A 15,416-nucleotide genomic window follows, 5' to 3' on the forward strand; every position below is an offset into this window, starting at 1 on the left:
GCACTTATTTGCCTTAACAATGACAGAAATTACTGTTTAGATACAAGGTTTGAGTTTTTGCCTGCTTTCAATTTTTAAAAAATTTAAATAACATTTGATGAATATTCTACTCTTCCCTAAGACTTCTCTGCTATCACTAAGCTCTAAGGACTATTACGCAAAATCCCTACTGACTAGGGAAAAGAAATAACCAAGAATAAGCAAAAACAAAATGCTATTCTGTAAACAGGTTCACTGAAGACTGGAAGTTACATACTGGTAAATAATTGCTTTCCTTAGAAGATTCATTACAATCTTAACTGAGTAATTGTCTTTCATAAATAGCCCACTACCATTAGTGATTTTTCATAAGTTAATGCTAATTATATTAGCAAATTTATACTATCAATTCCAAATCTGTACATTTTTTATCTAAAGCTATACAAACATGTTAAAAAATAATGATAACAAGTAGGAAAACATAGTACAAAAGTTTTGTAAAAGTTGTAATTAGTATGCTTTAATTTCAGAGTACAAATCTTAACACAACAGATCCTAAACATAATCAGGGTTGTAGACCTCTCCAGAATTGCTTAGTACTGTACTAAGGGTAACGATCCTTTATTGTTGTTATTCCTTAGTTACTTATTATCAAAGAGGATAAAAATAATCAAAGTAAATATTCAGACACTGTTAAATTTAGTAGCATAGACTAAGCCACACAAAATGAGGTGGGGGCAGAGGGGCATATATGGAAAAATCTGGAGGTTTCACAGTAGAGGTTAGAGAGATTTTCAATTTTTAAAAGAATGACTAGAACTAGAATTCTGTTAGGCAGAGGGAAATACACTCCAGAAAAACCACCACCAAAAAGAAGAAAAAAGAGGCAGGAAATAGCAAGAGACAATAAGCAGAAAAGGGCTTATTAGGGTAGAAAGGAAGACCTAAAGCAGAGGTGAAAGAACCAGAATAATTGAGGTATGATGAGTTATTAATCCAACAAAGTCATTTAGCTGAGAAAATTACTGTAAGTTTCTATAAGGAGTTAAAGAGAGTCTAAGGGTAGGATGGTGGCAGTGTAATTAGAGGGGGTGCCAGCCCAGAGGTCAGGGAACTGAAGGTGGCAGAGACCTACAAACACAAGCGGATGACTCTAAAGCTTCTAGACTGCACAACATGAAAATGGTGCCATCACTTCCAGAGGTGGGTGGCTAGGAGAAGATATTAATTTACATAGGAAATAATGAATCATTTTAGGCATTTTATGCCTGAAGTAATGCTGAGATACCCAAGAGGAAAATTTGATATTCAGAATGAGATTCATATTCAAATTTCTAGAACTGACAAAATTTAACACAGTAAATGTGGAAATAATATACTGAAGAACCAGTGAAGAGAGCAGGTCAGCTATTTCATGAGACGTTCTAATTATCTATAATGTCAATTTCCTCTGTAATCTTCATAATGGAAAGAGCCAAGGACTAGAAATAGAAGATCCAGATTCCAGTCTTAGCTCAGTAACTCACAGTGTATATGTCAACCATAAAGTTTGCAGGGCCTTACCTTCCTTTAAGGTGAGGATAAAGAAATAAGAAAGATTATCTAATTCTAATATTCTGTGATTTCATATACCTCAAAAAAAGACTAAAGATCAGGGCCATTCACTCACACCGAAACAAAAAAATAATTTATCTACACAGAACTATAAGACAGGTCCAAAAATGCTCTTAATTTAGTCAGCATTTGCTCCCCTCATTTGAGAAAAAAATGACTAACTGTATTGTCACGCTATACACAATAGCTGTTGTCATAAACAAACTTATGTATACCATTCTTTCCAATTTACAAAATACTCTTAAATAATATTTTATTTAATCCTCATAAAAGACATGAGAAAGACAAATATAACCATCACCACTTATTGATGAGGAAAAGGGTTCAGAAAGATTAAGTGCACTGCCCAAAGACATGCAGTTAGTAAGTGAAGAGCCAGACTCAAACTCAGGTAAAGTTCCTAATTCATGGCCCTTTCTATAAGGTTATCAGAGGTTTAAAATTAAAATGCACAATATCTCTAAAGAAAAAATAGTAAGTGAAAAAAACAAAAAGAATGGAGCATAAGGAAATACAGTGAGCGGCAAGTATTAAAATGCTGATGCAAAAAGTAAAAAGAGGTAGGCAAATATTTTTCTTTTTCGGCAAATGGAAAGCAAAAAGTTAGGAATAAAAGATACAGATACTATTAAGAAGCAAGAGTTTGTAACTATGAAAAAAATTAAAAAATTAAGATGCCACCTGAAAACATTTATGAAGCCAAGACACACACATCATGCTATTCTTCTTACCTTTTCAGTTGCTGAAACAGATGGCTTTGATACAAAACCCAACCTGTCCTTCACAGATAACTTAGTTACATTCTAAAAAAATTAAAATGGACATATTCAGTGTTTCCCCAAACATATATAAGTCTGTAGGGATTTTGAACATTCTCATTCTACTAACATATCCTGACTATAAGTACACTGATATTAATAACAAAAACTTGGGCCATTTGCAAAGACAGAGACAGAAAGAAAATGTGTTTGGAAAAATAAACAGTATACGGTATTACTCAATCATGGAAAATGATCATATAAATTATTTAAATAATTTTAAAATTATTGTGCCTGTCACATAGGCAGGTGGTTTGCTAAAGTCCCCTTCACTGATACAGAATCATAAATTCTTAGAATCCTATATTGACAAGTAGAAAGTCTGTACATTCTAAATATTAGAGTAGTTAAAAATGCGCCTGCTTCTTGAGCCTAAAACAAATGCCATTCTTTCCTATAGTATGTTTGTTTCATGGCCAGTATACACAGTATTCGGTGATGATTTGAGATAGCAGGATTGGAGGGTTGTTTGTTTGTTTTTTAGTACCTAATAATTCACTAATTTACATTCTGCGTGTTTTTATAAAATCTCAATGTCTTCATTTACTCTTCAGGAATAATTTGCGAAGACTATTTTAATAAGGTGGCATCCATTAGCTAAGTAGGATACTACATCCTAACTATCTTACACAGCAAATGCTGAAACATCTATAGACAAAAGAAAGTTAAGTTTCAGAGACTGAGGGTGTGGAAACAAGAAACTGCCACTCAAGTGTGGAAGGGAGTGGGAAGGGAATGACATATGGAGAAGAGAACCTGAGAATCAGGAATAAGTGATGCAAAGTTCTAAGAGAGCTGCATTAAGTAACTTGAAGCTTTAAGCCTTCCCTTCCCAAAAGCTTTCAGTTCAGTCTACTGCATAATTATGTCTGGAACAGGAGTCTAATGAAGTAAAAGATGACAGGAAAAATACGATTTAATGTACTAAAACTTTACTTTTTAGGCAGTTTTGCTAGAAAGTGTCTCCTCTATGAAGTGAAAAAGAACTCTTTCTCATAAATAAGTATTAGCTAGAGAAAAGAATTTAAGATTCAAATACTACAGGAAAAGTAGTCTGTAAAATGTTATGGTAATGGTAAAAAAAATTTATTACAGGTGCTGTTCAAATACATACAGACTATATTTCTGTATAAATGTATACACACACACACACACACACACACACACACACACACATATACAATTAACTAAAATTCAGATAACCAAGGGAAACTAATAGACTGAGAACCTATCATGTGACAGGCACAATAACATTTTTCATTTACCTGAGGAAGGTCTGAACTGGCACTCTGGGCTTCTGCTGGCTCAATAGTACTTGAAGGTACTGGACCCAACCGCTCTTTGATTGACTGCTTCACAACAGGCAAAATGGGCTGCTGAACTAAAGGCTGCATTACCTCAGAACAAGAAAAAAATGTTAAACAAGCTGATTAGTTCATGAGCAGGGAGAGTAACCTTCATTATTCTGTACTAAGTTGCCCATGCAGACAGTTTTAAAAGTGCAGCTTATAATCAAAACCTAACCACCTGCCAAATTCCTTCCTTCATACAAGTTCCCCATACATGTCTACAGATACAAAAAAATATTTATAAAGTAGAGGAAAAAATAAAAATCTACCCTTCAGTATCTTTTGTCTCTCTCTAATTAACAGAAGTAAGCTAAATAGAAAAACAAGCTGCTATAGTACACTTCTACAAGCAATTAAACTTTATATATTGACTTCCTGATTAAAAGAAAGAAAAAGATAAAAAAGGAAAAGGGAAGGATGGATTTCCAATATGAACTCATATATAAGTTTCTAGAATACATACAGGTACTACATACTGGAGTATCTCCCACTTTAAGGGATGGTTCTATATTTTATATGTATCATCTTATGACTTTCTAAACTAAGGATGAATGTAATAACAAAATGAAAGAGCAGGTTAGAGAAATTAAGTAACTTGCTCAAGCCTACATACAGTTGAGACAGGATCTGAACTCACGTCTACCTGACTGCATGCCTCTGCTTTTAAAAAACACTATGCCAAATGCTTTTCTTTCATAAGAAAAGCATTTAATTTCACACAGATTTCTCTCTTACCTTTGGAGAAGTAGTTTGCAACTGCTGGGTGCTTCCTTCTCTGTGCCAGTAAACTTTAATAAATCGATTATTTAGCACTGCTTCTGTACTTGATATCGCTTTCTTTGCTTCTTCGTATGTTGCAAATTGGATAAGGGCACCTTCAGGATCCCCATTATAGGCAACCTAAGATTTAAAATATTAAGCACAGCGAATGTGCAAATGAATCAGTTGCTTTATAAAGTAAAATGCCCCAGGAAATGAAATACTGGTCCTTCCAAGTTACAGTCTATCTTTACACTACCTTGTATCGAGATTATTACCAGAGTCTACTTTCACTCCAGAAGAAATGGTCCAACTGTGGACCACTCAGAGTAGAATCAGCCTCCTCTAAATAACATTTAAGAGAGAATGCTCATTGCATAAAGGTTATATACAAGCATTCAAAATGTTTCATTTCTTACCCCAATATTAATGCTATAAGAAATAATCCTTATGTCAGTGAGTGATGTAGAGTCAAAAGAAGGCAGTAAACTATTTTGAAAGGAATGATCTCTAACTAAAAATTACAGAAAAATCCATCTGTAAAATTTTCCAAACTGGTTAATTCTCACAAAAATAATTCCAAGAGCACACACAAAAAAATCTTAGGTGGGGGAGAGGGGAAATCTACAAAACAATAGCAACAATCATATTTTACACATAAGAAAACTAAGACTCAAAAAGTATGCGCTTCTTTAGACCCATACAATGAGTAAGTAGTATTATCAGACCCAAGGCTGCTTAGTATTCACTAACACCAGCACTTTCAAAGTGTGTTCTATAAACTACTGGGGAGGCAAAGCAACACAAAACAGGAATTAAGCACACAGACCCTGAATCAAACAACCTGGCTCTGGACAACAATACTACCCACTCTGTAGTTGTTAAGAATTAAACAGTAATTCATATAAAATGGTGGGGTGGGGATTGTACATGGGGCGGGTGGTGGTGGGGTGTTCAATTAGGATAAAGCTATAGGGTTTTTTGAAACTAACTTTTCAAAAATAAATATTTTATAAATAATAAGGCAAATGCGATACAGATACAGCAAAAGGACCTGTATGGAGATAACAATCTCAATAGAAACTAAGGAAGTACAAATTGAAACAATATAAATTAAAGAAAAAAACTGAAGTAATAGTGAGATACTCAGCTTTAAATTTCTTTAAATTTAATATTACTAATGTAGTTAACTGGGTAAGGAAAATAATTTTTCAAAGTCTATATCTACATGTGGTAGATCAAACTGAACTGCCATAAAAAGATATTTAGAGATAGTCCAGATAACATTAAATTACTACAGGGTAATATATATACTAGGGACCCACAACAAGGACCCACATACTTTTAAATACATATATATTTTTAAGCCTGCATACTAATTTATTGGTAGATACAGAAACACAAAACAAAAAATCCAAAATAACACATGGTAAGCTGTTACCAATAATGTAATAATATCATGCAGATGCATGAGGAAAGAAGAGACAAAGAGCTGAAAATATTTTCTTTAAATCTGTAGAAATCTCTACTAACTGACCCTAAGCAAGCATGCATTTTCTCATCTATTACTTAATAATATTCCTTTTTAAAGGGCAACACCACAGAATTTTCCAAAATACCAACTTAAGCTGTACTCTCTAACATCTATTCTTATCAGATTACGGGAAATAATTATTTTAGTTGAAAAGAATGCCATACAAACTGGAAAAGAAGCCCAACATAATTTCAACACTTTCAACACATCACATAATATAAACTCAATACAAAATAATCTCACAAATAACATATACCTAAGCCAAGGTCTAATTTTAGGTGAAATCAAATACAAATTACAGATATTTATCTTAAAAGACATTCAAAAGCAGTAGAGGAAAAAATAAATGTTTAAACTAATTAGGTATTTGGGCCCGCAAAGTATCTGTTAGATATGTCCCACCTTAGAGGCAGCAAAAATAAATGTGACTAAAGCATTCTGCTAAAGTGAAACTAAGGAAATGAAAACTATAGTAAGATTAGACTTTACCACTGTGGCTATTTAACTTTGCTGTAATTTTACGATAACTTCTATTAGATAAAAAGTATATAGTATGATCAATCAAGCCTCTTGCCTTTTCAAAGTAAATATGTTATTCTAAATCACATTTTTCTAAAATACAACGTTTCATTTCATATCCAATTTTCTAAATTTAGAATATTACCAAAATTTCCATAATATTTTCTTGTAAAAGTATTTCTTTTTACTATATTAAGATTTCCTCTCTAAATTAAGCAAAGACAACAGAATCACTTCATAGCTCTTACCTGCAAGTTAACCAAGGTTCCAAATCGACTAAAATGCTCATTAAGTTTGCTGATATTATTTAATTCTGGAGGAACTTTCCTAAGTTCAAGTTTCGTATTTTCATTTCCAAACTGAACCTTTTTCTGGAAGCCTGGGCTGTTTGTTCTATTAAAATTTGGTCTGTAACAAAAATCAAGTTAATTAATACATTCATTTACAAATCCTGATCCTTATCAAGTACAAAGGAATAAAGTTTTGCAACTTAAGTTTAATTTTCTTTTCAAAATTGAAATTGCTAGTTGACAAAGGAAATGTATACCTTTTTCCTTAAAAAATGAAGTTTCCAAATAAGTAGTGTTCATATCTTTCACAGAAGCCAAGTGAGAAGGGTTCTTCCAGATCATTTGTCCCTCCCCACTTCTATTCTACACCTACTTAAAATTTTCAGCAGGAAAGGTCTACCCTCTTTCAGTCAATTTGCCTATATAACCATTTCACCATTTGCACCATTTCAGCAAAAGCTAACTTATCGAAATAATCCCTATTTTTAAATACTAATTAAAAGTAAGAAATCACTGTCTCGATCTCTTTCCAATTAAAACAAAATGTGGGGAACAACAGACCATACGCTTGACACTTGAAGAAACGGGGGCAAAACTGTGGCCCAGGGAGGTTATAATTCTTGCCTTAAATCAGAGAATTAAAGGCAAAGCCAGAACTATATATAATCCATTAATAAACATACGTTAAAGCTCTAAAAGTGTAATCCTAGTCTTTCCTCAAACATGCTAAACTGTAAATGAATCATCAAACATATACACTAACATTCTGATTCTTTACCTGCTTCTCTGAAGCCCTTCCTCAACAACTTCAGTGCCCATCCTATCTCCCCTGCCCCCACCAAAGACTGCTTTCTAACTCTTAATAGGAATCGCCCACATGCTAAAGCCTCCTCCCGTTTCTTACCTAATAGCAGGCTCATGACTATACCTTAAATAGCTAGTACTCAACAACATCTCTAAGTTAAGGGTTGGGTTTTTGGGGGTAGGTGGGTACAAACAGGAAAAACAACGGGCTAACCACCAGACCATTTCTATAAGCAAGTACCTTCCAAGTACCAGACAACTAACACACGCTTTTAGAAAACAGATACTATATACTTTAGTTGGGGACTCCCTACAGAATAAATTTTACTTTGAAAGAGACCACTGTTACTGCCACAATAATACTGCAATGATTCTAAAAATCACTGCACAATAAAATTCCTCAATTTCCCCTGCCAGCTTACTTATCAAACCAAGTCTTCTTTGTAGGAACTCCAGGCTCCCCAGAACCAATGGTTCTTTTCCTTGACTCTGAATCCACTACTATCCTCATACTGCTTTTATTAGGAGGCTTTTCTGTTTGAAACAAAAGAAAAGAAAGCAAAGATTAATATTTTCTGTTAATCATAGCCACATTCTTAAATTTACATTAAAAACAAAGTTCTGGCTTTTTGTCCAAATATACATTTCAGAAGAAACAGAAAAAAATGTACATCTAAATACAGTAATCTAAGGGATTTTAATTTATTTTGAATTCCTTTCACACTTAAATGAAGAAGAATCAGTAATTCTCATATGTCAAATTAATAATAAACAAATCATCTTGGGACTCTAAGTTTATAGTTTTGAAATCAAATGCACAACCTATAAGATTCAAAATTTAACACTAGTGCAATGACCTTAAGAATCAACAACTTCGAATTGCGACTGAAATGAGCTGCTTATTTAAACATCAGCAAATTAACATAATAAAATTATGTTAAATTTTAAAAGGTAAAGATTCAAAAGATTGAAATGCATTGCAAAAGAACTGTAAACATGTACTTTCAATATTTTACACACTTTTAAGAGTTTGACAAACACAACTACATTTAACCTGTTATTCCCAAATGATCCCAAAGTTCAAAACTTGCTAACCTTAGTTCACATAGAAAAAAATGTATATTTAAAATTCCTTTTTAGAAAGGAACTGAATAAATTGGTTATTTAAATCCTTTTCTGAGTATCTCTAAACACTTGTAACCAAAAGAATTCTGGATCTGCTTCAGCACAGTCTTTCTCATGGCTACCACCATAATCCCCAAGCAGGTCTTCCTACCAAATCGATTCTTCCTCTCCATGAATCAAAGTATCATCCGCCCAATTATCCAAAAGCAGAAACCTGGTGTCTTTCATTTTACTCTCTCCATCAGCCCCATTCTAAGTCCCCAAATCAATAAGTTATAGTGTTGTCAGTTCTCTCCACTCTTACTTCCCAGCGTTACTACCCTAGTCTAGCTACCATCACCTCTCCTACAACTTTTCAAACGCCTCTAAGTGACCTCCTATTCCCTCCGACATTCCTCACTCCCTCTGTTCGAATCAAAAAGATCTTCTGGAAGTTCCACAAAACTATCACCAGGCTATATGTGCTATATCAACCCCCTTTTTCTGACTAACTCTGACTTATCCTGTATCTCTTCAGCGTATCAGGTAGAAATATCCAGCATCTGGTATTGCAGGCATTCACAGGACAAATTGTATTTTCTTTGCCCAGTGGTATCTTCACAGGACCAGTTTTGCAACAGAATTTCTGGCCTTATTACTGCCTCTCAAACATGTTCGTTCACTAGCCTTTTTATAAAGTCTTTAAGCTATCCAATATCCTTTTCTACATTAACATGTTCTTTACCTGAAGGTTCATTAAGAAAGACAGTGATGTGTTTGCTTCAACTCATCTGTATTCTCTCACTCCTATTCTCTTTCATTATTATTTATTTAAAAGAGAGGGTGTTAATAAACACACAGAAGCAAGTTCCTCTTGATATACAATTAGCAAATGTGTCTTTTAGTTCCATGTATTCTGTTTTCCCCCAATATCTTTTTAATAAATTGTTTTTCTGCTTAAAATTTTCAGCACTAGTTTTGTTGATGAAAACTACTGAGCCCTTCTTCCTACCTATCTATATCCAATCAAGAGAGTCTAGCAAGTTTTCCACTGTCTTAGAATCTAGAATGAACAATTATCAGATCTCGAGGTCACTTTTTTAGTAATTCCAAGGCAGCAAAAGGCCTAAAGTTTTGTCATTTGCTTAATAACAATAATTTCCTATGATGCTTTAAGTACGAAGCATAAAAATAGTTTGCACATAATAGTCTGTGGCAAATTTAAATGAGGCCATCTGCAGGCTATTATAAATGTATAATAATTATGTAATGAACAATATTATAAACTTTTAATTATGTATAGCTCACAATCCAGGCCAGTAAATTTCAAACTAAATAGGCAATAGCTGAGAACATTTTGGGGGGAAAAAGACTGAAAAAGATAAGGAAATAGAAGTATAGGTAACTCTCAGTTTAAATGGTTTGCTAAATCAGGTGCTTGGTACATAAAAACAATTTATGGAGAATATATTCCTGAACCAGCTTACAAAAACAGTACACGAAATATCTAAAGAATAGTACTAAAATAATCACTATGTATAATGATTCTGTGAGAAAAGGCATTCAAATTTCTAAGTAGGCATACCAGACATTTATATCTCAGCGAGCCATTTCCTGAAACTTCTAACTATAGGCATGTGGAGCTGAAATTACCATAATTCCAACTTCTACATGGTTAAGATTTATGTGCAAGGGATTTGATCCTTCTGTCTTCCCTCAATCACCACCAACAATAAAAAAAACTGCCCAAGATTTGGGATGGGTCCAATATTGATCTATAGTGGAAAACTGCAACGTGAGAAAGAGATGATTTGATGCTTCAGAGGTTCTAGTAAGAGGAAAGAATACTGGTATAATGAAAGAAAATGAGTGCTAAGTCATGACCGAAAGAAGGAAGTGGTTTTTCTCCGAACTAGTCAGGTAGGAGACACTCAGGCTGAGTCAATATTAATACAATGAACAGCCACAATCTTAACTGGCTACTTTTCAATTACAAGCCATCTTATAACTCTTATGTAAAAATTGTTAAGAAATCTCTTTTTCTGTTGTTGTTCTTAACAAAAGTCATTAGAATGCCTCTAGGAGACTTTTTGTTGGGGAAAACGGGCATTTACATGAAATGTTGTCCTGTGACCTAACAGGATATAAATATAAATTAAAATGTTCCTCACTCCATCACAAAAAGTTCTCTGAACACTCAAGACAGATGTTCAGAATCTGACAGTTTCTGATGAACAAATAAAAAAGTGCAAAGCATAAGTAAACAAATTTACTAAACCACATTAGGTATGGTATTAGGTATAAAATATTATAAGCAAATCAACATCAAATTCTAATATGTCAAAGCAAACAAAAATAAAATATATATCAAATATTAAGTCTGCACAGCTCATTTCATTTTCTAAACTATGAAAGAATGTATCTTTATGAATTAAAGCATTATTCTTAAGACTTTAAATGAACTTAAGACTGCAAATGAGAGAATATACCTCCCGAAAGCTAGAAAATTATTTCTTTGGGGAAATTCCTTTCCCTACAGATGACAGAATAAAACATCACCAATACTACAAATAGGGTACCACATATTACCTTTTCTCTCATGTTGAGACCAAAGAATCCAAAGAACAAACATAACAACACCCCTTACTCAATCCCAATAAACACAAGACCAACTGCTCTTTTTAAATGTTTTGCCACTCTTGATATTATGAAAATGATAGGAAGAAAAGATTCATCATAGTACCTCTGGGTGGCAAATCCATATCCCCTGATGTGAGCCCTATCAAGTTGGGCCTTTGTGCATGCACTCTGTGTCTATACATTGGTCTGGAAGTGTTTGTTATGCTTGGGGCTTCAGGATTGTAGCCATCTGTGTCATATGTATCTGGTAATACAAAAACTGTAATTAAAAAACAATTATAAAACTCCACTTGGTAATTTTTTATACTGATAATAGAAAAACGTATTACTAATTCATAACTCACATTTTATATGTATTTTAAAAAGAAGTTTTAGAAAAATAAAATGCTGTTAAAAACTTCATTTTTTAAAAATCGTAACTGAGGACTTATATTTAATGTATATTCACCATGTTTATTCCATAAAATTTTAGTGAGAACAGACCTGATAGAGCAATTCACTCTCTACATATTTTTAAATCCCTCACCTAGAACTCTTCTCTAAACTATATATGACATTATTAATATAGAAAGCCTAAAACTGCACCTGCAGTAAAAAGAGAGGGAGGAGCAGGAGGCGGCTGGTGATGAATGCCAGTTGTTACCACAGTAGGAACAGAGCTGGTTGCAGAGTTTGGGGGCGCATCCATGCCAGACGGTTGCAAAGGAGGAAGTGGAGGTGGTGGTCCTGTCAAAACCAAAGAATAAGAAATATCATCTGGAAGCAAACAAATAAAATAAGTTATTGTATATCCAAACATGATATGCTCATTTATCAAATAATAGTATCTATAAAAATCAAGCTCTTACAAATGAAATAGTTTTCAAGGGTAAAATATCCATTTAACGTATTCCAAAACAGGTTTGTCTTAAGCTCGAAAGGGCTACAGACAGCTGGGATTCATCAGGGATATACGTAATTCAGGGTCACCCTAAACCACAGTAAACCATGGGTTTGGCTGTGCCATGCCATGCTAAGTCACTTCAGTCATGTCTGACTCTTTGTGACCCTATGAACTGTGGTCTGCCAGGCTCCTCTGTCCATGGGACTCTCCAGGCAATAAAACTGGAGTGGGTTGCCATGACCTCCTCCAAGGGATCTTCCCAACCCAGGGATTGAACTTGCGTCTCTTACGTCTCCTGCATTGGCAGGCGACACCTGGAAGCCCACTGGCCTACAAAATATATTCCAAATGGGAGTATCTTACTCTTAATTTCTAGCAGGCATATATAGGATTACTACAGATATTTCTAACAAAGGCAAGCATCAAACTATTAACTTTTATAAAAGACTATGAATGGGTAGATAATAAGTATAGGCAAACACATTTACTTACCTGTGACAGGCGGTAGACTGGGTGGTAATGGGCCTGGCGGTGGCACAGGGGGTCTCAGATTCACAGGCGGGGGTGTAAGAATTGGTGGTGGAGGAGGGAGTCCAGGAGGAGGTGGTCCTTCAACAACAGGAGGCTGTGCTGGGAAAGGCAGCATACCAGGAAGATTGACATCTTCTACAACTACTGGGTCACTTCCATGATCAAACGGGCACATGTCTCCTCTCATACAGAAACCCTTTTCTGTGAGGAAAAATAGTTAAAAAGAAATATGAAAAGTGCTGGACATTTTCTCTAAGTCAACAAAAGTAAGATATTTAAAAATTGGAATATTTTTAATATTGGGCAAGTATAAATAACCATATCATAAGAACTACCTACTAATTTCCAGTAATATAAAACCCTCATTAAGTGATAATATAGCTAACATACACATTAAAAAATGTATCACCAAATTAACATGAGTATTCCTGGCTAGCAATATGATGTAAAATAGGTATTTCTGTCTTATTTTTACCATTAGAAACATTTCCTTTATTTAAATAAATCTCTCACTTAAAACTTCAAGGATACTGAAACTACAGTTTTAATAAATTTACAAAATTTTTACAGTAAAATCTTAAGAGACTTCAGTTCATTTATAAAAGTCTTACATAGGTGATACATTTCTAGATTTTACTTACATGCTAATAACCCTGATTTTTAAGTAAGTTTTGTCAAGGACACATCAGTCATCAATTTTCTGATAACTCAGTAGATAGTCCTCTGTTTGGTAAATTCCAAAAATATGTTAAGACTTAAGTGCAAATAAACACTATCTTTAAATTGATATTAGTCAGTGGTGACTAACAAAGACTTCAGTAACATACTGAGGAATTCATGAAGTCCCTAAAATTAATTTCCCACTATTTCCAAAAGGTTAAGTATTTGAGTAACTGTGTATAGCCTAAAATTACAGAATTTACTCAGCTGAAAATATTAATTCATACTTCATGAAGTGGTTGACAGGCTTACCATCATAGTCTCTACACCGTTTCTTTGGCATTGGTGGTCTTACGTATGAATTATGGTCCACCTGGTCTTCATGAAATTCAGACCAACTTTCGGTAGTGTTGTTACCATGATGAGTAGGAGCAATTACTGTAATAGTGCTGCTCAAAGTAGGTACAGGGTAGTGGCCAGATGAAATATTAGGTACCGAAGAGACTGGAGTATAATTGTTTTCTAATGGATCTGCTCTATCCAGGTCATATTTAGGTTTTACCAGATCCCTTTCTGCAACAAAATATAAATGACTTGAAACACCACACTCAGTTAAAAACAACAACAAAGTCCCAAATTTAATAGATATTTTTGCTAAACATAAAAAAAAGTTCAAATTTTACACAACCCTCCTTTTAAAAACTACTCAATATATAAAGAATGTTTCAAGATAAGTTATTTCTTTTTGTTATGATCTAAACTAAAAAGCCACACATAAAGTTGCTATACTTAAGAGATTTTTCTTGGAGTTTTATTTATAGAAAAGAGATTTTTTATTTTCTTCATTGAAATTTTAGTATGCAAAACTTTAGCCAATAAAACAAAATATGCAATCAAAGTAGTTATTTTTTTTGTGATGAACATTTAGTTGTTATCCATTTACAGGTCCTAACATGGCTTCATACAGTGAACACTGCTGAAGATGAGAATGGATACTTAAAGAGGAAGGAAAAGGAGTTCATAATAAATAAAAACAAATTAACTGGGCCAAGAAAAGAAAATTTACCATGGAAAGAGAAAAGATATTAAGGAGATTAGTTAAGTGAAGTAATGTGTAGAAAGGCCTAGAACACCTAGATGACACGAAAAAAACTCTTAAGAACAGAGTAACAGAAATACTGGGATTATTTAAAAAAGTCATGATTTTCTAAAGACTAAAAGCAACTATACAGTAAAGGTCACAAGGGGAGTAAAAATCTAAGCTTGAGTAAAGGTGTTTTACTCTAAAGGTGTTAAGCTGTTTTATTGCCTGCAACATATTCCTTTCAGTAATACACATTGAAAGAAAAATTATACATGTTGAAAATGACACACTCTTATAAACGCACACATCTGAAATGAAATTTTTAACTGTTTTCATAGTTTTGAGGTCTAAGTGAGAAATAAACTGAAGATACTTAAAAGATACAATTTAATGAATTTTGATCTATGCATATACCTATGAAACCAAACATCACAATCACAGTAAGGTATATACTGTACATACTTATCACCCCCCTAAAGGCATCCTTGTTCTCCTTAATGATCCACCCCTCCTTTACTTCATCCGAGGCAACCACTGAATTGTTTCCTGTCATCATAGATCAGTGTGCATTTTCTAAAATTCTCTCTCTCCCTCTCTCATACACACACTCTGTTTTCTGTGTGGCTTCTTTCAATCAGCATGATCATTTTGAGATTCATTTATTTTGTTGCATGTATCAATAGTTTTTTTTTCCTTTTTATCCATTCTATGGCTATACCACAATGTTTATCCATTCACTTGTTGATGGACTGTTTCCAGCTTTTGGTTATAACAAATGAAGCTGCATGATCATCTGTATATCTCTCTGTGTGGAAATACACTTTCATTTCTCTGAAGTAAACATTCAA

The 15,416-nt window shown here is 33.8% G+C and overlaps 1 protein-coding gene across 18 annotated transcripts in view; it reads right to left on the reverse strand.

Moving 5' to 3' along the window:
* RBM26 (RNA binding motif protein 26) overlaps positions 1–15,416 on the reverse strand; it is an 83,749-nt gene that overhangs the window by 35,401 nt on the left and 32,932 nt on the right. For 7 of the 18 annotated variants that reach the window (XM_061133311.1, XM_061133304.1, XM_061133303.1 and 4 more), the window contains exons 6-14: positions 13,797–14,057; positions 12,786–13,025; positions 11,996–12,166; positions 11,514–11,669; positions 8,089–8,200; positions 6,821–6,980; positions 4,496–4,660; positions 3,677–3,808; positions 2,325–2,396 (exon numbers count right to left, since the gene is read on the reverse strand). In XM_061133311.1, coding sequence (XP_060989294.1) covers positions 2,325–2,396; positions 3,677–3,808; positions 4,496–4,660; positions 6,821–6,980; positions 8,089–8,200; positions 11,514–11,669; positions 11,996–12,166; positions 12,786–13,025; positions 13,797–14,057 — 1,469 coding nt within the window. The remainder of the gene's footprint in view (positions 1–2,324; positions 2,397–3,676; positions 3,809–4,495; positions 4,661–6,820; positions 6,981–8,088; positions 8,201–11,513; positions 11,670–11,995; positions 12,167–12,785; positions 13,026–13,796; positions 14,058–15,416) is intronic. The other 11 variants (XM_061133308.1, XM_061133307.1, XM_061133309.1 and 8 more) reach the window with 10 other exon arrangements.

This window comes from Dama dama, chromosome 30, assembly GCF_033118175.1.
Source record: "Dama dama isolate Ldn47 chromosome 30, ASM3311817v1, whole genome shotgun sequence".
NCBI lineage: Eukaryota > Metazoa > Chordata > Mammalia > Artiodactyla > Cervidae > Dama > Dama dama.